General features: G+C 38.9%; 1 protein-coding gene across 6 annotated transcripts in view; it reads left to right on the top strand.

The window, feature by feature from the left end:
• Nucleotides 1-23,967, top strand: part of PCDH9 (protocadherin 9) — a 706,477-nt gene that overhangs the window by 172,510 nt on the left and 510,000 nt on the right. Inside the window, exon 3 of one of the 6 annotated variants that reach the window (XM_074564506.1) lies at nt 9,448-13,158. The exons of the other annotated variants lie outside the window; for them this stretch is intronic. Within the exon in view, the coding sequence (XP_074420607.1) occupies nt 9,448-9,468 (21 nt within the window). The 3' untranslated portion in view covers nt 9,469-13,158. Of the gene's footprint in view, nt 1-9,447; nt 13,159-23,967 lie in introns of those variants that run through there. 6 annotated transcript variants of the gene reach the window in all.

The raw sequence follows: 23,967 nt of genomic DNA on the forward strand, positions 1-23,967 counted from the left end.
GGTGAAGGTACCTGCCACTTCTACGTTGAGAGTGAAGTAGGAGGAAAGTCTCCTCAAAGTGAAATGTGATTTTGTAGCTCGTTCATTTATTAAAATGCTATCTGTTACTTCCTTTGAGGGCAGCAGAGTACCTTGAGAATGACAGATTGAGTGCATACAGTGTCACTTGGGGGATGTTTAATATAACATCATAGATATTTGGGTATAGTTAAACTGCTCTTAAAAATGGCAAATAATGACCTTCCCAAACAATGTCCAAATTGTAATTCTGTTCCAGAAAATCCCTCTTTATAATTAAGTGTTCTTGTATTATTATTTTTTTAAGGTTGTAACTATCAGTGGGTTTCTGTATCAGTAATAACTTGCTTACAGGTTAGTAGAGAAAAATATAAATCTTTTTCAAGCCATGGAGTGAATTTCTAACAGGGTTTGCCTCTTGCACGCTGCTTTCTGTGATATATGTATTTCATTAGCCTTTCTATCCTTTCACTCAGAGACTTGTTCTGTCTACATCAGATCATTGGGAAATTGCTCTCGTTAATTTATCCTTGCCAATATGCTAAATTAAATTCCCAATATAACGAAAGGACAGAATTTTCCAAATTAGAAGTTGGTGAATATGTGCAAAAACCCAGAGTGAATCATGATAAAGTTTTCTTGTAGAAGTGCTGTAATGTTGTATTTAGTCCTATTGAACAAGGAGTAGTTATAGACATCTCACTGGACATCTCAGTTATAGACATCTCAGTAGAGCCGTATCTTTTTCAGGCAATTGCTAATTATAGTCTAAACAGGCCAACTGCTGTTGCAAAGCCCAAAGTACTGCCCATGAGGACATGTGAGAAGTAGATTGGAAGAGCTGTAGAAGGATGCTCACATGTAATTGTTTGCAGAATGTTGGGACCAAGCTGCTATTTCAAATATCTCACTTTCATGAAGATTAAATCTGTAAATTGCCCAAGACATTAGGCAGAGAAGTAGCACACAGCAAAGTAACAAATCAGCTAAATACTAGCTTTCTTTCAGACAATATATACCTGCTACTGATTTCTGGTAAGGCAAAGAGTCACAATCATAAAGACTGCTTTAGAAAAAGTTTGCTAAAACATGCAAAGTCATGAATAATGTTTGCTTTACAGGTTATTCATTATTTGGAGTTAACTGTGTTGGCATTTGGCTGTCATGGACACTTTAGGAACAGATACTACATCTAATTTGGCCAAAGGAATTAAGGACAATGAGAGATAATGTTATGATTGACAAAAACAATAATGTCTTTTTGTTATCTCTTTCAAAAATTATCCACTGCTGATTATTTCTTCATCCCATTTGTCCTATATGAATCTTCGATTTGGCCAAGTGCCAGCTCTCAGTTCTTCAGCATCATCATCTCGTTTACAGCAGAGAGCTTATCCTTTGGCTTTTGACATAGTACCTTGCAATTGCAGCCTGTGTTAGCACTAAATCTTGCCACTTGGGCATTGCAAATCTTAATAACTAGTGAGAATTAAATAATTTCATACAAATAACTAAAATTGTAGCAGACTCATTCCCTTGGAGAATTTATGACTCTGTGATTGCGAGTCTCAGTTCTTTATGAGCTTGGGTAGAGGACAGAATATCCATAGCCAAAATTTACCTTACCTCATCATCCAGATGTTGAAGAACTCAGGCTGTAACATGATTAGGACTTTCCTCATCTCTACTCCTTCATCACATGGCAGGAGACTCCCCATGGCATAGATTCATTTACGTTGGGAAGGACCTTTAAGTTCATCAAGTCCAACCATTAACCTAATGCTGTGAAGTTCACCACCAAATCATGTCCTTAAGCACCACATCTACACATATTTTAAATACCTCAAGGGATGGCGACCCAACTACTTCCTTGGGCAGCCTTTTCTAATGCTTGACAACACTTTCTGTGAAGAAATTTTTCATAATATCCAATCTAAACCTTGCCTGGCACAACTTGAGGCCGTTTCCTCTTGTGCTATCACTTGGAGAGAAGAGATCAACCCCTGCCTCACAACAACCTCCTTTCAGGTAGCTGTAGAGAGTGATAAGGTCTCCCCTCAGCCTCCTTTTCTCCAGGCTAAACAACCCCAGCTCCCTCAGCTGCGGCTCATAAGACTTGTTCTCTATACCCTTCACCAACTCTTCTTTGGACACATTCCAGAACCTCATAGAATCATTGAATGGTTTGGGTTGGATGAGACCTTGAAGATCATCTGGTTGCAACCCCCCTGACATGGGCAGGGACACCTGCCACTAGACCAGGTTGCTCAAAGCCCCATCCAACTTGTCCTTGAACACTTGCAGGGATGGGGCATCCACAACTTTTCTGTGCAACCTGTTCCAGTGTCTCCCCACCCTCAGAGTAAAGAATTTCTTCCTAGTATCTAACCTCAGTGTCTTTCTTGTAGTGAGGGGCCCAAAACTGAACACAATATTTGAAGTGTGGCCTCACCAGTGCTGAGTACAACAGGACAATCACTCCCTAAGTCCTGCTGGCCACACTATTTCTGATACAAGCCAGGTGGCTATTGGCCTTCTTGTCTACCTGGGCACACTGCCGGCTCATATTCAGCCAGCAGTCAACCAACGCTCCCAGGTCCTTTTCTGACAGGCAGCTTTCCAGCCACTCTTCCCCAAGCCTGTAGCGTTGCATAGGATTGTTATGACCCAAGCGCAGGACACAGCACTTAGCATTGTTGAACTTCACACAGTTGGCCTCAGCCCATTGATCCAGCCTGGCCAGGTCCTTCTGTAGAGCCTTTCTACCCTCAAGCAGATCAACACTTCTACCTAGCTTGGTGTCATCTGCAAACTTACTGAAGGTGCACTTGATCCCCTTATCCAGACCGTTGATAAAGATATTAAAGAGAACTGGCCCAAATACTGAGCCCTGGGGAACACCACTTGTGACTGGCCACCAAATGGATTTAACTGCATTCACCACAACTCATTGGGCCGGGCCATCCAGTCAGTTTTATGCCCAGTGAAGCATATGCCTGTCCGAGCCATCTATGAGCAGAGTTTCTCCACGAGAATGCTGTGGGAAACAGTGTCAAAGGCTTTACTAAAGTCTAGGTAGACAACACCCACAGCATTTCCCTCATCCACTAAGTGCATCACCTTGTCATAGGAGTTACACTGGGAAGTCACAGAAACCTTTTGTGGTAGCTATGTCCAATTGCATCCTCTTCTTTTGAGATACCTGGGTGCTTTCTACTTTGAGTTCTTTTTGAAGAAATGAGCGAGCTAAAAAACCCTTTCTTATGTCTGAACACTGACAGTGATGGAGATTAGAAGGAGGGAAATGAACAAGAATCGTTCATGAACTGAAAATCCAATGAATTTCATAAACTAAGTAAAAGAATGATCCAGAATGTCTATCTCAACAGTGGTTCAACAAATTCTTATTGCCCCAGAGACTGCTTTTTCATAATTCTTCTAACTAGCAATGATAATATCAGGGAAAAAAACAAACAAAAAACCAACCAAACAAAAATCCTATGTAGCAATTGTCCATTGCATAGCATAAGATGACCACTCTCTAATGCTGTTTATAAACTTAGAAAACTGACCGTCCTCGTTAAATATCTACTGGCTAAGAGCAAAATCATGTTTTCAGGTGTCATCCTACAAACATCTTACACATGTAAGTAGTGAATATCATGGGATTAATTATATGGATACGGGTTGCATATCTGGGCCCCTGGAAACTTTGGAGTCCTGAGTAGAGGCTGATTTTGAGACATGAGTAGTTTTGTGGAAGCCATTACAAATCTGATATTACCTATATTTTAATACTGGAATATTTTAATAATGTTAATTCCGTATCAGACAGGAGATGTGGACAAAGAAAATAGTAACAGATCATGTTCTATGCAGCAATACCCAGAGTTAAGTTCATGCTGGGACAGTAGAAGCAGAGAATTTGTTATTATCTTTGTCATTGCTGGGACCCTATGGTTTGTTTTAGGATTAAAAAAAACCCAACAACATATATATGCATAAACCATATATTTATGTTAGTATAAGTTACATTTATAAGTATACTTAACTATTATTTATGTTTAGACTTATATTAAGTATGATTAAGCTTTTCCAGTTGCTTAACCATTTTCATGGAAATGTGGCTTATGGCCTGATAAAAACTACAAAACAAATAAGCTGTCTTTTACCATTGGTGTCTTCCAATCACACCATTCCTGATTGAAATGTCTGAGAAAAAGGAGCTTTCCAGCTTTAGGAAAACCAATTCAGAACCATTAAGCATAGCTCAATCTCCTGTACTGAGGGGAAAAAAAAAATCACTTTTGGATTGAGGATAAAGCATAGCGTATGCCAAATCGCAAATAATGTGTAGAGAAAGCTATGAGAAAATGAAAGAGCTCTGCATAGAACTGAATATGATTGTATATATTATATAGACAAAATTGTAATAGACTGGAGAGCATAAAACTCAGTAGGCCTTTGTTTCAGTACACTCAAGAGCATCCCTATGTTGCACCTTTGGTACTGAAGCCGAACTTGTAATTAGGTAAATGACATTTCCAGGTTTGGAAGGTTCACTTTTTAGAAGCGCTGTGTAGGGTCTTGTAACCTTCTGCACATTCACTTTTTTGCCATTTAAAATAGGCATGAATTCTCTTTTCCGTTTTGAAAAGAAATTTGCCATAATGGAAGCGGATGCAATATACTTCTCATTGGTAATTCTTTCAAAACTCATTTTCAAGTGTACAGTGGCACTAAACAAAACAGTGTGCCCTTTCTTCATCTAAAATGCTAAGATCTATCCCATCCATATTTCATTCCAGGCACATTTCTACCTAATCTAATTGGATCTGACCTTCTAACATGAGAAGATTGTTTTAGTGGTTACAGAAGTGTATTTATTTGTCCATACCAGGCACAATGTATAACAAAATAACACATGCCCAATATGAGGTATAGGAAAAAAAGCACAATATGTTGTTTAGATTTAATATGCAAAACAAGAAGATAGCATGCATTTTGTAACATGAATGAGGTAATGTTATTGTCGGAAACCTAATTTTGCATAATTGTAATGAAATATTTTATCTTTTATTTTAATAGTTGGCTGGCATTTATGCTTTTTGCTAAGAAAGGGAAAGTAAATTAGTTGGAATAGTTTTCAGTAATGGTATATATTTGACTTCAGGCCATGCTTTTTAACTGATGACAAAATTCGGAACAGAGGATTTGACTTGAAAAGGTAGGCTGGCAGACTTGAAAAGGTAGCATGGGCATCTAGGTGAAAACTGTTGCAAAATAGTGATCATTTAGCTAAATCTGCTCTTCCTGATAAGATGTTCTACTAATTCTTTCACAATATGAAATACTGAGAAAGAAGCTAACTTATAAACTAAGTGGGTGTTAGTAGAAATAAAATGGCCAAAATATGGCTGGAAATACAGTATTTATGCAGCATTAGGGTATATTTTTTGCATTTGTGTAGTACTTAATAAGAAAAAATACACTATATTCTTTTCCCAGTAGGTGGCTTTCAAATTAAAAGTATTTCATTGTTTCATGAGTGTGGAATTGTTATCAATGAGAATTAAGTCTTAATAAAAATTTAAAAGGTGAAGAACAATAGACATACCAATTATCTTGAGCTCATGTTTGTAAATACTTGTAGGCTGGGAACACCTCTCATATTTCTGTGAGACCAGCAGTATTCATTTATTATCCCACGTAATACAGGATCCACTTCTAGGCTTTTAAAATTAAATTCCATGTTGTTGCTAACCAGCTCCTCCTCTTTTGCTATTGAACGTTGTACTACAAAAGCATATTTATGCCAGAGTGTGTTCAGTGTGTGTCCTGTGGACTGGATTCAGCCTAAAACCAGTCTTGCAGACTAACTGTAAACCCTCAGACTTATCTAAACAATATGTTGAGTGCAATGTGGATGTCTCAAAAGACAGCACTAACAAAAATATGTAATCCATATGCTGCTTTGTAGCATTGTGCAGGATTTACTAGCTCAAGATGGGAAAGGTAGAACATAAACTTTTTATGTTACTTTAATATTTTGTCCTGGAAAAAAAAAAGGAGAAAATAATCATAGGACCATGTCTGATTAGTGAAGCATGTATCTGGAAGTGGAGAGGCAATTCACAGAATCATAGAATAGCCCAGGTTGGAAGGGACCTCGAAAGATCATACGGTCATTTGTGGGAAAGAGAACCTTGATGAGATTATGTAGCACCCTGTCCAATTGCATCTTGAAAACCTCCAGTGATGGAAGTTGTTGGGGAGGGAGAGGAGACAAGCACACTACATCTTTCTTTGTAGCAGCTGGTCACATCTTAGCTCAATCGAGGCTGCCGATCTTCTCTCAAGTATTGTCTCCCATGAAGAAGCTATCTTCACAGCCTCTCTGCAGTGTCCGTTTCATGAGCACTGTCTGAATTCAGCTTCTCTTCAAGGCAGTTAGATCCCTCCAGCACTTTGTTCACCCAGCTAGCCCTACAAACACAGCTGCTCTATGTGCCCCCACCCCCAGTACCTTCACTTAATTTCTAGTTGCCCTCAAACCCCCACAGAATTTACCAGGTTTTGTGCTGGGTAGGTGTCAGATGAAAGCAATAGTAGCAGTCAACTGAACCTCTATAATGGTACCAGTATGTTTTCTCTCCCTGCTATCTAGTTTAATAGCTTCTGTTGAATGAGGCCTCTGACAAATTGGTTGATTCTTAATCTTTGAAAATTGTAGATGGTTTTAATGCTATATAATTAATTTGGCTTTTAGTATAAGAACAATAATAATAAATAGACTACTAGCATTTTGCTCCAAAACCTCTAACAGATACTTAAAATACTTAAAGGTTTTCTCACCCCCTGCCTCCTCCCCCCAGCTTTGAGAATGTAATGAAATTAATAACAGAGGAAGGAAGAATTATTTGAGAATACTGTTCAAAATCAGCAATCCTGCTTCTACCAAGTGTCTTTCACACTCTCTTTTTCATTGAGTTTTCAGTTAACAGATCTGATTTGAGGAAAAGCTCTTTTCTGCTTGTGCCTATCATTATTTACTTGCACTGAAAGTCTTCGTATAGGAAAGAACTAGGGAAAAAAAAGCTAATGAATTAGAAAAGAAAGAGTTAAAGAACAAAAGGGGGAAGAAGAATATCTTATCTCTCTGAGCAGCAAGAAAGGCAGAAAGGAAAAAAAAAAGTGGTACAGAAGCTGTGGAGAATAGGAAGCATAAGAAGCAGTGTCTCTTTTTTTTGAGACATTGCATATGTCTTCCAGTGGCAGGATGTGAAGCAAGATGTCAATAGCATAGCTGGAGGTTAAGGTAGGGCTTGAAGACAATTGGGACACATGGAATCAATTGTATAGCTGCCACAGCAAGAATGTATTTGGTTCTGCATCTAGAAATTTCACAGTTGCTCCAAACACATGCACAGTGCTATATAGCTTGCGGCAATCGTTATACTAATTGGAAAAGGGTGACAAATCCAGTCAGCTAACTGTAATGGAGTGCAATATAATAAAGCATAGGACAATTATTCTGCAAAAGGGAAGACCAAAGTCCTAATACCAGAATTCCACAGGAGGTACTAAGATACTAGGGTAGTACTAGGATAACAGCAAATGGATCAGAACAGTGATTCATTGATACACAGCTTCCCTCCAAGACCGCCCCGATGTCTCAAGAGAAAATGCAAACAGGCAAAGCAAATAACAAAATAATCAAATAGCCAGAGATGGGAAAACCCACTTCCAGGAACTATTCTCCAAATTCTTTTTAGAAGTATTGTCTTTTAAATCATGAAACATGGCACATAACCTTTCTTTCAAAACTTTTTAAGGGCTAGTCTGCATAAGATTCCCAAGAATATCAAGAGTTGTAAGTGCCAAGTCCTTCTTTGAATCTTGGTAAGGTCTTGACATAAGTGACATCCTGTGGCATTGAGTTCCATAATCGAATTATGTGCTGCATTAAAAAGTATGTCCTTTTATCAGATTTAGAGCTGCTGCTTTTTACTTTCACTTAGTGTCCTTTTGTTCTTGAATTATGAGATGCAGGACTACAGAAGCTCCTGATCTATTTTCTCTTTGCCACTTACCATTTTTATGCTTTCATCATATCCCTCCTTATTCATCTTTTTTTCTAAGGTTAACAATTCCAATTTTTTTTCAGTCTTTTCATATGAAGGCTTCTCTATATGCCTAATTATCGCAATCACTCTTCTCTGAATACCTTCTAATTCAGTGGTATCTTTTTTATGATGGGGTGACCAGTACTTCACACTGTTCCAGAGGAGGGAAAATTATTGATTCATATAATGACATTATATTTTCTTTCTTATTCCGCAACTCATTTCTAATGCATCTTAACATTTTACTTGCTTTTTTGACTGCACCTGCATATTGAGCAGGGCTCTTCATTGAGCTCTCTGCAGTGAGGCCCAGGTGTTTTATTTAAGTTGGCACTCTCAATTGAGATCTCTGGTAAAATGAATGATTTGTTACAGGTAGGTTTTGTTTTTTTGTTGGTTTTTTTTTTTTTTCCACCAATATGCATTACTTTGCATTTAAATAAACGGTTTTCCCCTCCTTTAAGATGGCCCATCCATCTAGCTTGGTCAGTTGCCTCTGAAGTTTCCTGTCTTCTTCAGGCTTGGTTAACAGAATTTTTTTATGTTATCTGCAATTTTTGCCACATTGCTGTTCACTCATTTTTATCATATTAATTAATATATTTTGAACACCTGGTCCTTGTATGGTGCCTTGAAGCACCCTGCTGTTAACTTTTTGCTATAAAGAAAATTGACAACATATATGCATTTATTTTATCTTTGAGAAAAGTTTTGCTTCATTTTGCATCTTATCCCAAAATGATGTAGTCTCTGACTGAGATGGAGACTGAGTTAGTCTCTTGAGGGGAACATTGTTCTTGCCACATTTATTCAGTTATTCTAACAAGGTTAAGGGCCAGATGGATACCTTCACAATTAAAGCTAAATCCTTGAGAGACAGCTATGCTCTTTGTGACCGCAACTATGGAAGTTAAGGACAGTAGCTAATTCATTCAGTATGTTCGGCAGTCGCATTCAAAATTAAGATGGGAGGAAGCTTTTAACGTAGCAGTTCTTAACACTGTCTTGGTGATAATCCTAAAAAAACAGGAATATAATCAGTCTAAATAGACAGGAATATGAGTCTACTTCTTACACCTAAGACCTTGTGTGAAAATAAAAAGGAAACTAGTGGTAAGGTCTAGGCAGCTGTTAATTTTCCAGACTTTCTTTCAAAATCTGATATGAACCAAGATATTTTAAGATTTGGAATCCCCAAAGTTATTGTGGAAAAGGGGAGAGGCAAACTTATTTTGAGACTTTTGATGTCCTGACGTCCCCTAGGCCTGCTTATTTCCTGGTATCTCTCTCTCTTTCTCTCAAGTGTTCCCCATCCTCTCCCTGAGAGAGTCTATGTCTGCTTCATCAACCCCGACTGCCTACAGTATGCAACAGACTCCACCACCCTTCTTCACAAAGAAGATTGCTTGCACAGAGGAAGGCTCCTCAGACTGCTTGGGACACCTTGCACAGATGCATGCTACTGCCTTGAATTCAGAACGGACACTAAAAGAGTTCCTGAACATATTGGTGGAAATGTGATCAGTCACCTGCAACTCAGACCCTACCTGTTTGGGAAAGGACCTATAAGGACAACTAGGACTTCTTACGATATTGCCAAAGTTTTATCTGAAGGAAATACAGTATTTTCCATACCATAGTCCACCCAACCCTAAACCAAAATATGTTGGGTGGAATGGAGGTTCACAACAGGTATCAAGTGTTTAATTTCTGAATGAGCCTATTAAAATCCTAGTAACCTCTCTACAACTAGTACTGAAGCCTAAAAAGCTTCGAGGGCAGAACATGGAATATAGTCTATGGCTATCTGTGGACCATTTATACATACATATATATCTGAGTGTGTATATGACTATATATATTCTTTTTCCTTGAGCAAGCTATTTTGTATAGGCAAATACAGGATGCTGAATTATAAGAGATTATCAGTAAAACTTGCCACCGTGACCTTTTCTTTTATGCATAGCAACACAAAAAATACCAATATAATATAGCACAATCAAAAATATAAATAGAATTTCTTATTTGAAGGAAGAGTAGGAAGAAAACTTGGTGCTCTTTACTTAATTTTGGAAAGTTGTAAAATACCACAGTGCTTGTGAAGCATAAGAAAGTGACAAGGATAGAACATAAATTGTACAGTCACACCTATTAATGAACATAATGTTATATTAATGACGCTTTTGCATCAAATATAAGAACAGAAACTGTACTATGTGCCATTTAGTTAATTTAGAGGAAAAAATATGTATACCAAAAATATGAGCTCACTGCAGTGAACAATTCAAAGCCAAATGCTTTTCACGATATATTTGCAAAATAAACAGCAACCTAATAAAAAGTTATGTAAGTCTTTGCAGTTTGCCAGCCAAACCTTAGAAAATGACTTAACGTTAAGTGACTGAAGGCCGAGTTTTGCGAAAACAATGCATATGGAAAACAGTGAGAATACTGTGCCTGCTTCTGGCTTCATACTGAAAATAACCGTGCTTTGCATTTGCTGTGGGTTAATATATCTCTTGAAATGTGTGTATATTCGGATAGTATTAAGAGATAAATATATGCCTTTTTAATGGTGCATTGCCATTTGGGAGAATATCACAGAATACCGTTCAACATCTCTAGGAGGCTGTCACTCATTAAACAAAGCCTGTACCCCGCTATTTTTCATGTCAACCCAGCATGATAAAATGTATCAATAAATAAGCATTAACAATGCTGTGTGAAATAAATCCATATCCTGATAATGTTCCAGTGTAGAATTGGCACATTTTTTTGCAGGTTTTTTTTCTTTTCTTTTCTTTTTCTCTAGAACCTTCATCAAAATTAATGCGAACATAGAAAAGATTTATCAGTGCTTTTCAGGCAGGCTTCTTGGCTCGCTTATTCCCTTAAAAGAATCCACCTGTGCTCCCCATACTTGAGTAGGTTATCAGAATCAATGATAAACACTGCATTTTTCAAATGAAATGTTTTAATACCTTCCCTCTCTCCACCCTGTTAGTCCCTGGTAATGACTTCTTCCTGGGGAGTGGTATCGATGGTTATAATTTTAATGTACAAGATAATAAGTGAAGCAACACAGTGAGAATAAGCAGTGAAGGATTATATTGGCTAACATGACTTTGTTTGGAAGGTCCTGTTCTGTATCCTTAAATCTGTGAAAACACACCCATCAGCTTCAGGTCATGGGAGATTCTGTAACTGTTGGGAGCAGGCATGGGTGGCATTTTTAGTACCTCCACATTTCAGGTTCATATAAACCCTAAAATCATTATGGTTTGTTTTTTTTTTTTCTTTAGGTTAAGCAAACTAATAAAATTATGAGTCACAAAAGGTAATCTTTCTGAATTTTAGCAGCGTTTTTTTTTTTTTTTTTTGCCTTTTTTTCCCCTCCACAGCTATAAAAAGTTTCTGTGTAAGATACTTACTCAGCTATCCTACACTTAATCAAGAACTGGGACAATGTACTGTTGCTGCCCTGGGGACTTTCCACATATATACAATCATAGAGACATAAACGTATGCCATTGTTCTATTCAGTCCTTACAAATTCACTTAAAGGTAAAAATTGTATCAGTAAAAATCAACAGGAATTTTGTTTTTTACCTCAGTGGAACTCAGATTTAATCCAAATGTGACAAAGATACAGTTGAAAAGCTGTTTTTTATGAACACTATCAAATCACTTGTGATTTCACTTTTTTTTTTAATGATGGCACTCTATTTTTCAAATACATTGATTTTTTCCTGACACTTTTAATTATACTTGTCTATGTAAGACAAACTGTGATCCTCAAACCATCCAGTCAAAACTCTCAGAGCAGAATTATATACAGTTCCCAGAAGGAAACAGCTGAAAACAGTAAAGCTAGATGGACAGATACATTAATTATTACATTAACTTAAAATATTTTTTTTTTCCATACTGATTCTACTTTGAGAAATGGAGAATCTATCAAATCAAGTATTTGACAGGTAATGTACAAAATATCATGCCATTTATCTGTTAGGGAAGAAAATACTCTTAGCTGAATCTTACTGAAAGAAACTTCGGTGTCTTCATACTATCGAACACAGATTTCACAAGATACTTAGGTCTTGCCTATCCACAAGACGTGCATATCCTGTTCATCCATATTAATTATTATTGTAAGTATATTACTGTATCGTTAGCAACATGTGAACACCAGCAGGTGTGAATGTTCTGCATCCCTAGAGCATTGAAAATGTAACTATCAGAGAGCTTCCTTTGAATTTTTCTAATTGATATGTAACTCACGGCTAAATCAGTGGAAATATTTAATCTTTTCCTATCAAAATTAAGTATGGTGTTGCAAATCCTTGTGATATGTTCACAAGTTCTTCCTGATCATTCATTGTAAAAACATATCAAACAAAAGCATCGTTAAAATTCAATATGTTCTAGCCTGGATTTAAATGTTGTATTTGTCTTTGTAGTTTTCTAAAAAGGATGCTGCCCTATGAATAATATCTTTATCTTAAAGGCAAGTCTGTAGTGTGTAACTTTATAGAATTTAACTGCCTTGCATTTAATAGCAGTGGTAACTGTCGTAGCTTCACCCTCTAATTTGTTTTTCGTTGTTCATGTTTTTTGTTTAATTTCAGATATCACTGATTTAGAACAGTAAAATCAGATTGGCCTTTAACTTTTAGGTTTCATTTAATATTCCACTGGGCAGGTACAAACAAAGTGCTGTTCATGCAATAGTAAGTTAGGGCTACCAGAGGGGGGGGAAAAAAAGGACAACCCAAAACAGCAAAGTAGTAAACTTTGTATTGTCTTTTTTTTTTTTTCCTAAAAATGTAAAAAATATGTCAATTCCATTAGCTTATTTTTTTTAACTTCAAAGGTATGTGTATATTTAAGGTAGTGGAATTTTTTGTCCCAGACGTCTTTAGGGAAAGCAATTTAAAGATTTAGAGTACAGCCAGAAGTGTTGATAATAGTGTAAAAGTAACATCATAGCTTGCTATTGCGCAATATAGTTTTTCTCACCAAAAGAAAAAAATATGCCATAGTACTTAATTTATAAAGGAGATGGCTGGTAAAGAAACATTTTAATCCTGTGCCTAACTGTAAAAGAAGAGTTTTAATGAAGCAGTAGTTAGTTTGCGTGCAAACATCTCTGAACCGCCTTGTAAATTTTAGCCAAATATTTTAAGTTTGTCCATAACATTAACCGAGAAATGTGAGGTTTAAAATTGGGTATGTTATATAAATTCTTCTCACCTCCAAGGCATTGGTAAATCCAAGTAAGTATCTCTGTCATGACTGTCAGTCGATATGCCTTTATACAGATCCAATTTAAAATCCTTCTTGTACTTAAAACCTGCTTGGACAGATCTTGCATCTTTCCATATCCTTGTGGCTCTCCCTGGATGATCAATCCCTAATAATTAGTGTGGTGGAAAGCAGAACTGATTAGGAAGGGAAAACAATGTATTTGGGAAGGGAAAACAATTAGGAAGGGAAAACAATTTCTCTACAAGAAAGGCAGAAAGGAGGATCCGGGAAACTATAGACCTGTCAGTCTGACCTTGGTACCAGGGAAGGTCATGGAGCAGATCATCTTGAGTGCCATTACAAGTCATATAACGCACAAGCAGGGGATCAGGGCTAGTCAGCATGGGTTTAGGAAAGGCAGGTCCTGCCTGATGAACCTGATCTCCTTCTATGACAAGATGACCCGATTATAGGATGAGGGAAAGGCTGTGGACTTTCGAAAAGCATTTGACACTGTCCCCCATAGAATTCTCATGGAAAAACTGGCAGCTCATGGCCTGGATGAGCATACGATCTGCTGGATCAAGCACTGGCTGGATGGGCGGTCCCAAAGAGTGGTGGTCAATGGAGTTAAATCCAGCTGGCAGCCAGTCACAAGTGGTGCCCCTCAGGGCTCGGTGTTGGGACCATTTCTGTTTAACATCTTTATTGATGACCTTGATAAGGACATAGAATGTATCATCAGCAAGTCTGCAGATGACACGAAGCTAAGCGGGAGTGTTGATCTACATGAGGATAGGGAGGCTCTACAGAGAGACTTGGATAGGTTGGACTGATGGGCCAACACTAACGGTATGAGCTTCAACAAGGCCAAGTGCCGGGTCCTGCACTTGGGCCACAACAACCCCATGCATCGCTACAGGCTTGGGGAAGTGTGGCTGGAGAGCTGCCTGGCAGAAAAGGACCTGGGGGTTCTAATTGACAAGCGTCTGAATATGAGCCAGCAGTGTGCCCAGGTGGCCAAGAGGGCCAATGGCATCCTGGCTTGTATTAGAAATAGCGTCACCATCAGAAGCAGGGTGGTGATTGTCCCCCTGTACTCAGCACTGGTGAGGCCGCATCTTGAGTATTGTGTCCAGTTTGGAGCACCTCAATACAAGAGAGATATTGAGGTGCTGGTGCTGGAGCAAGTGCAGAGAAGGGCAACGAAGCTGGTGAAAGGCCTGGAGAATAAATCTTATGAGGAGCGATTGACGGAGCTGGGACTGTTTAGTCTGAGGAAGAGGAGGCTGAGGGGAGACCTCATCACTCTCTACAGCTACTTGAAAGGACATTGTAGAGAGGTTGGTGCTGGTCTCTTCTCACAGGTAATTAGCGATAGAACAAGAGGGAATCGGTTCAAGCTGCAGCAGGGTAGGTTTAGGCTGGACATTAGGAAAAAATTCTTCACAGAAAGAGTGGTCAGACACTGGAATAGGCTGCCCAGGGCGGTGGTGGAGTCACCATTCCTGGATGTGTTTAAGACTCGTTTAGATGTGGTGTTAAGGGATATGGTGTAGGGGAGAACTTTGTAGAGTGGAGATGATGGTTGGACTCGATGATCCCAAGGGTCTTTTCCAACCTAAATGATTCTATGATTCTATGATTGTAATGTTGTGTTGAGTAAAACTAATTCCATTCATTTTAATTAATTTTTTTATAAATAGGAACTAATACTAATTGCCAGATGTACATTTTTTATTAATTTAAAGAATCATGGAAATGCTTTATTTCTTTAAAAATCATTCTTTGTATGCTTATGTCAGATAGATAAACATTTTCCTTTACACTTAAAATAGACTTGTGGTCTTTACATTATATTGTCTATGAGATCACCAACATGTCTTCTATTAATGGAACTCCAAGATAATGCTTAATGTTATAATATAATCCCATAGTGTTCTCCCTACCATTAGTACACAGCACAATATTTTTTTATGCTGCGGACAGTTCATCTTCAATTATCCTTTTTTTTTTTCATTTTGCCTCTATAAGTTTTGTCTAAATTAAATGCATTCATTTTGCAACTGAGACAGAAAAAAAGTATTTTCTTCTTTTTCTGTCTCACATCGCCTTATCACATTTAACATTCTTTAACTAAATAAATTGATAGTTGATACATATGTTGATCAAGCCTTTCCTTACAGCTTTGTTGAAGGGGAGGCTTTCAGAAGCTGATCTTGAATACCTGGCTTGCAGTCCTCAATATGTTGAATTAAGATGCATAATTTATGGCTGACATAATTAGTTATGATACGTGGAAACAAACAGTTTCAACATTAAATCCTGATATAAAAGGAACTTAGTAAATTCTTAGATAGATCATTTAATTTGTGTGAGAGAGATGATAAACTAAATAAAATCAACGATGTACCAGGAAATCATTCAGACATTTACAGTGTAAGCTTTTCTGTGTCCCAGGAGATCAAAAGAGAAGCATGCGAGTGGTGCACGCACTTACCTCCTTCTCATCTTGAGACCTACCAAAGTAGTTGTCAGTGGAAGATCTGTGTTGAGCCAATCAGGAATCCGGTGTCAAGCAAAATGTATGATCTTTGTCCCCTTGGTAACAGTTGTGTTTAGCACAACACAAAATGTGTTGCTCTAATCATTGCTCTAATTGGCACCTTTGTTGACAGTCTCAGAAGAAAGGTCAAGACGTGGTTAGGCAGGGGACTGATGTACTGTCTTACTCACAGCTGCAGCCTCCTTGGCTGAATGCTGCAACTTATTGAGCAGCCATGTGCTTTTTAGATTCTACTAATGTTTTAGCAAATTCCATGGGTAAATACCATATGCGTTTAATCTTTTTATTTCTTTTTTTTTTTTTTTTCTTTTATGCTTTGCTACGGATAGTGTGCTTACGGTGTTAAATCTAGGTGAGAGAAAATGAAAGTGAGGTGCTAAGTTCGTGAAAAAATATCTGCAAACCGCGAACACTTCATAAATTCGCTTACTGTTGACAGGCAGTGTTTTATACAGTGGAAGTATTAACACCACCTAGGCCAAGCTACTTTGGGTATTTGAAGAAAGTACATATTAGAACACCTAAGTTTAAAAATGTCTATTCCATATATAGTCATATTCTGTGAGGTAGGCACTCCTAGAGGGTGATTCAGAGCCCTAAATTAGTTGACTAAAGTTAGACAGTGTGAATACCTCCCACAGTAGCAATATGTTGCAGAGGGACAGAAAGGAGACAAGCGAAGGGAGAAAGGGAGGAATACAGTGATAAGGACTATAAATGAAGTAAGTCTATAGTGAACTTTAGAAACTGTTAGAAATGAGTGTCATTTTTTTTGACAAAAGGGAGATCAGTTTGCTTGGTACAGCACATACTCCAAACTGAGTAGCATCTTCATAGGTAACGGTAACAATAGTGTAAGTATCACACCTTCAACTGTGAATATCCATACATACATTTATTATATCTGTATTACAGTTGTTCCTGGAGTCCCCAGTCAATACTGGAGGACTAAAGTACATATATAAATAATTCCTGCTTCAAAGAGCTTATAAGAAAAATAGGATTCATAGATGAAGAATAGGAAGGCAAAGGGGAGAAAGAAGAATGAAATTACCTGTCCAAAGTCACCAAGTATAATAATTCTTTTTACTATAATATGGACTGTAATCTCTAATCCCTGCAATTTCCATGCATGAAAGCATTTATAATACAGATGACCTTTGGGAATTCATTTGTTTAAAAAAACATTTGTCTTTAGTAAAAGAGCAAGTATTTATACTCACAAGTAATGGTACCACAGTAAACAGTCTCATTTTTGTTCATAAGGGTTGGGCGAGCTCTTGAAAATGTAGTCCTTTCACAGTATTTATGGCTCTTCTGTTTTTGATTAAAATAATTCATTGGGGTTGTAGGCACCTTTTTAAAGAGAAATCAAGAATTCTGCATCCATCTTTCTGTAAATTTATTAGCTCATTAGTCACTGTACAAGTGGATGGCAAATCTCAATTTTTCATCCTCAAAACCAAAGGTTACTAAAGGACAGACATCCTACATGTCACAGACTTTTGATTTTTCAATTTGTATTTAACATCCATTTAGAAGTCTTTTTGGCATTTAATGGGATTGCCAAGGAGCTCTCCAGTCATGCACTGACATATATGCACACACATACTAATGCTTTGTATCTATCCATTTACCTACTTGTCTATCCATCATCTTGTGTTGTGAAAGATAAAAACATTTGAAATGTAGTCATCTGTTGAGATCCATATATCTCTGAGAATTTTTTTGTTAGATACTCACATGGTGCACCTTATTAAAAAAGTATTGTGGTTTAGGGAGAAACGGGAAGCAAATCCTTGTATTAAAATAGGGGGAGACATTATTTCGCTTGCTGTTCTCTTTGATAGACTTTCACTTTGCTGACTCACTGTAAATTGGCTGAGTTGATAAAGTTTTGAAAGTTCGTATCGTTAGTTTTGGTAAGGCTTATATGAGAGTCATAGGTTGTAGATTTAGGGTTTCCCATTTGTAGGTACTGGTAGTACAGATAGTCTGATATCAATCTGTATCTAGCAGCTACTTTTACAGAAGTATACTCTATTGGAGTAGAGCACTACATTCTTGACAGTATGTGGATTTCCCAAATTGCATCATATTTTAGATTTGAATTTACATTTGGGATGGGCCAGCTCTTGTAGATATAATGGTACTGTATATATTATATTGTGGATGAAATTGAGCATCCTATGCCAGTTATTATAAGTCTGTTTGATCTCAGTGGACAGAAGGCTTCAGCTGGATACCTGTTTACTAGCAGAGAACTGTGAATTTCAGCTTGCATTCTTATATTTGGTAACAGGCAAGAAAAACGTTTAGGCAAGTTATCTTCTGCCTGAAAATACTGAAATAAATTTATATGGCCATTTATCCTATTCAACAAGAATATCTGATCTTTTCGTTGGCTACAGAAAAGGCACAGGCAGTATTTGATATCTGATGGCTATAGTTTTCTTTAGACAGGCTCATAAATTTTGCCACTTAATAGAGAGAAAGTGAACTAACATGTTGCAGTGTCACAAATTTAGCAATGATGTGAGCTTTCTAACTACTGAATACTGAGATTTTTACAGTGCTAGATGTTACAAAAAAAGTGCTAAATGTTAAATCACTAGGAAAAAAGATTAAGATTTACTTATTATTGTAACTATCACTTTATATTCCTTCCCCTGCCTAACTTCCCATACATTTTTGTCATTTTAATAGAAAGAATTCAGATATATTGGATTGCGAGTGTATCCTTGGGTAACAACTGCTGCAATCAGTCACTATTTTCTTTATTCTGGAGTAAAGAGATAAGCCCTTTCATTCCACCACTATAAAATTTCCCTTCGCTCTGGAGCAGGATCCAGACACTATGAATGTATCTGTAGCACTGGACATTATCAGCCCTGCAAAGGTCCAAGTCAGGGTGCACGTTCCCAACAGGATGTATATTTTGTATTTTGGCAACAGAAGGGCACCTGCCATATCCCTCTTCTCACTGTCCTGATAATCCTGGAAAGGAAATCAGGGCACATCGACTGGGCAGAAGGTGGAGTCATGTTCCAAGAGGGAAAGTTTAGATGCAGCTGGAACATTTTGAGCTACCTATGCTGTGCTTGATTTTCTTCTCTCGTACAACGTGCGTAGTAAACGTATTTATTTGTTGCTTATGTACGCACTTACTCTTGCTTAAAAGTGTTAACATTTTTATATGCCTGAGTTACAAAGCAGTGTACCTCAAAAATGCAGTCAATGCAGCAGTTTCTTACAAAGTACTAAGGCAAACAGTTTCCCTTAGTAGCTGAAACTGTGTATAAAAGAACTTCTGTTGAAAGAACTTCCTTTAAAACTTGGTCTATCTTCCTTCCCACCACCAAAGAAAGGTAATTTTGTAATAAAGTATTAGGAAGAAAACCACTCATGAAATGAAAGTTGCCGTTGTAAAAAAAACCAAAAAACCAAACAACATACAAAAAAACCCATTAGGTTTTACCTGTTACCAGAGTAGTTAAAAACTGGTTGTGGTTTAACCCTGGCAGGCAGCTAAGTACCACACAGCCACTCTCTTGCTTCTCCCCAGTGGGATGGAGAAATGAATCAGAACAGTTACAGTGCGAAAACTCGTGGGTTGAGATAACGTCAGTTTAATAGGTAAAGAAAAAGCCACGCATGCAAGCAAAGCAAAACAAGGAATTTGTTCACTACTTCCCTTCGGCAGGCAGGTGTTCAGCCATCTCCAGGAAAGCAGGGCTCCATCACACGTAGCGGTGACTTAGGAAGAGAAATGTCATAACTCCAAATGACTCCCCTTCCTTCTTCTTCCCCCAGCTTTATATGCCGAGCATGACATCGTATGGCACAGAATATTCCTTTGGTCAGTTGTGGTCAGCTGTCCCAGCTGTGTCCCCTCCCAACTTCTTGTGCACCCCAAGCCTTCTAGCTGGCAGGGCGGTGTGAGAAACAGAAAAGGCCTTGATGCTGTGCAAGCACTTCTCAGAAACAGTTAAAACATCCATGTGTTATCAACGCTGTTTTGGTCACAGTGTACAGGATGCTATAAAGAAAATTAGCTCTATCCCAGTCAAAACCAGTACAAAATTAAATTTAGGGATATTCTTAATCTCATTTATTTGTTGAACCCTGTGTATTCTTCATATAAATATATACTGCATAATAGTTTTGAAACCGGCTTCTCCTCTTGGATCCAGTGCTGTAAATTTCAGGAAAGCCCTCTAATGTCTAACTTGTTATCCTCACAGAATGACAGAGAATAAAGAACATTTTTGTTTCATACCTTTTCCTTCACATTTTGAATATAAAAATAAAATTTCCATATAAACATGCAGTTTCTGTTACAAACTGTGACTACTCATCTGAGCTTAAAATATATTTCCTTGGGTCAGCTAAAGACAGATAGGATTTAATATAGTGTAGCCCAACTTTGGTTTTTTGTCATTTTTACTGGTAGCAAGTTCATCTCACTGCTTATTATTCCATGCAACCCTACATGTATGTGAAACCACATTTCATTTTTTAATGAATAAAGTCCTTCTAATTTCCTCTCACATCAGCTGTAGGACTCATAAATGGAGTGGCAAGTGTCACGTAGTTAGCTCAAGAATATTGTGTATTTAGAACTTATAAGCACAATTTTGAGCTTTGTTTTGTTATTTGCTTTCCTTTATATTGTTTACATGCTGGGAATTTGCTTCCTGAATTTCTGGAAGAATGCTGGGCTCGAAGGAAGGTTCAGGTTCCTCTTCCTTTTTTACCTTCTCGTTCAAATGATCTTGTATATTCAACAGGAGGATGCCAGCTGCATGAATTCAAGAAGCACAGTCTACAGGAGAAGATGTTTTTAGCCTAACTCCCTGCTCCCTGTCATTTTGTGCGTTGCTTTATTGGAACCTGTTGTTCACAGAATCACAGAATCTTCATGGTTGGAAAGGACCCTTAAGATCATCGAGTCCAACCAAACAACCTACAATCTCTGCGACTAGAGCATGCCCTGAAATGCCACATCTAGACGTCTCTTAAACACCTCTAGGGATGGCGACTCAACCACCTCCCTGGGCAGGCTCTTCCAGTGCCTGACCACTCTTTCAGTAAAGTAATTCTTCCTAATATCTAATCTAAACCTCCCCTGCTGCAACTTCAGACCATTTCCTCTGGTCCTGTCATTATTCACCTGGGAGAAGAGGCCAACCCCCACCTCTCTCCAACCTCCTTTCAGGTAGTTGTAGAGGGCAATGAGGTCTCCCCTCAGCCTCCTCTTCTCCAAGCTAAACATGCCCAGCTCCCTCAGCCTCTCCTTATATGACCTGGTCTCCAGACCCCTCACCAGCCTGGTAGCTCTCCTCTGGACACGCTCCAGCACTTCAATGTCCCTCTTGTACAGAGGGGCCCAGAACTGAACACAGCACTCGAGGTGAGGCCTCACCAGTGCCGAGTACAGAAGCACCATCACTTCCTTACTCCTGCTGGCCACGCTATTCCTGATACAAGCCAGAATGCTGTTGGCCTTCTTGGCCACCTGGGCACACTGCTGGCTCATCTTAAGCTGGCCACCCACCAGCACCCCCAGGTCCTTTTCTGCTGGGCAGCTTTCCAGCCACTCTTCCCCAGGCCTGTAGCGTTGCTTGGGGTTGTTGTGACCGAAATGCAGGACCCAGCACTGGCCTTATTAAACCTCATACAGTTGGCCTTGGCCCATCGATCCAGCCTGTCCAGGTCCCTCTGTAGAGCCTTCCTACCCTCAAGCAGATCAACAATCCCACCTAGTTTGGTGTCGTCTGCAAACTTACTGAGGGTGCACTCAATCCCCTCATCCAGATCATTGATAAAGATATTAAACAAAACTGGCCCCAAAACTGAGCCCCGAGGGACACCACTGGTGACCGGCCCCCAAGAGGATTTCACCCCATTAATCACAACTCTCTGGGCACGGCCATCCAGACAGTTTTTAACCCAGCAAAAAGTACACTTGTCTATGCCATGATTCGTCATCTTCTCCAGGAGAATGCTGTGGGGGACGGTGTCAAAGGCCTTACCAAAGTCCAGGCAGACAACGTCCACAGCCTTCCCCGCGTCCAGAATGCGGGTCATACGGTCATGGAAAGAGATCAGGTTGGTTAAGCAGGACCTCCCTTTCCTAAACCCATGCTGGCTGGCCCTGATCCCTTGGCTGCTCTGCACTTGCCGTGAGAGCTCACTCAAGATGATCCTCTCCATGATCTTTCCTGGTACCGAGGTCAGGCTGACAGGCCTGTAGTTCCCCGGATCCTCCTTCTGACCCTTCTTGTAGATGGGTGTCAAATTAGCCACCCTCCAGTCATCTGACACCTCCCCTGTTGACCAGGATTGTTGATAAATGATGGAGAGAGGCTTGGTGAGCTCTCCCGCCAGCTCCCTGAGTACTCGGGTGCATCCCATCCGGCCCCATAGACTTGTGTGTGTCTAGGTGCAAAAGCAGATCATTGACTACTTCCTCCTGGTATATGGGTGGGTTGTTCTGCTCTCCATCCTTATCTTCCAGCTCAGGAGGCTGAACACCCTGGGGATAGCTGCTCTGACTATTGAAGATGGAGGCAAAGAAAGCATTAAGTATCTCAGCCTTCTCCTTGTCATTGGTTGCAACTTTCGCCCCCAGCATCCAGTAAGGGATGGAGATTCTCCCTGGCTTTCTTTTTGTTGATGTATTTATAAAAGCTTTTTTTGTTGTCCTTAATGTTAGTGGCCAGTGTTCTTACGCTGGCTCACAGTGTAACGTGTGGCAGTGTGAGATGGACAGCTATTGAACACCAACATTTCAGAGTTCTGGAAAAAAAGCATGCTAAGTATTTTTTGGTTTATTCGGCAGTGGGGGGAAGGGGACTTTTCTGGCAGCTTTAACAGTCATTTACAATCATTTAGTTTAGTGTCTGTGGAAATATATAGTACAGCTCGATTGTGCTGTGAAAGCCTTTCATTGCTTGAGTGGTAGTGTTGAGCCGTCCTGCCTTATCTAAGCCAAATGTTTTCGAAATGGAGCCGCTTGCGGAAATCTTAGGATGTCTCTGGAGGGATGTGCCAGGGCAGGGGCATATTGGTTTTGACTAAGGAACTTGTAGCCATTTTCCCTAGCCAAATTATATATTACTAATGACAGCAGTTCTTCAGGGAAACGCAAGCGAAGGTGCTGTAGATAACTGCAGAGGAGGGAGAGAATATATCATCTCCCTGCCTTTTGTTTTCAAAGTCTAGCCTTAGAAAATTAAAGGACAGGAGATAAATAAATTATTAATACTGCTCATGAAATTTTAAACGTACAAACATACCCTGAAATATAGTAGCAGGAGGGTGATAAACCCACACCTTTTCCACTTTTTCTCAGTAGTGGACACATTCGTGCAACGGCACTCAAGCACAGCTTCTTACTGCAGGTGCTTTTCCCATTTTGGGAGTTCACTGCCCTTGTTTTGTTAGCCTCAGCATTTTGAAAGTGTTGGCTCACCCGCAGCGCTTGCAAATATATCACTGTCCATGCTGCCTTTGCTCATTGTATTTACTGGTGTCTTACGCTTCAGGGTTTCTGATGCCCTTGAGAAGCTGTGACCATTTTTAACATCTGAAAGAGTGCCAATTCATTTATTAAGACAGAGTCTGTGAGGCCTGGATAAATTTATTCTATCTAACATTTAATAAAACATTAAATTAAAAATGTGACTTAGGCTGTGACATACTCAGCATTACCCTTCCAAGGTTTACACTGGAGTGTTGCAGGGCCCCACTCTGCAAAAGGTAACATGCTATCAATCTAGCTCTGAGGTGACAAGGCCACTGATGTTTTCCTGTGGTGGTTGTTTAATAATTAATTTTTCATTGCTGGTATGTTCAATAAATAGATGGCAACATTTAAGGCCAGTTTAATAGGTTTATAGGTTCCTTATAAATTCCAATAATGATAATAGTTAATAAGAGAATAATGAATTTGCGCTCAAAGATCTCAAGATCAATCAAGCAAATTAAATCTGGCCTATGCCTAAG

Source organism: Larus michahellis, chromosome 1 (genome assembly GCF_964199755.1).
Source record: "Larus michahellis chromosome 1, bLarMic1.1, whole genome shotgun sequence".
Classification (NCBI taxonomy): domain Eukaryota; kingdom Metazoa; phylum Chordata; class Aves; order Charadriiformes; family Laridae; genus Larus; species Larus michahellis.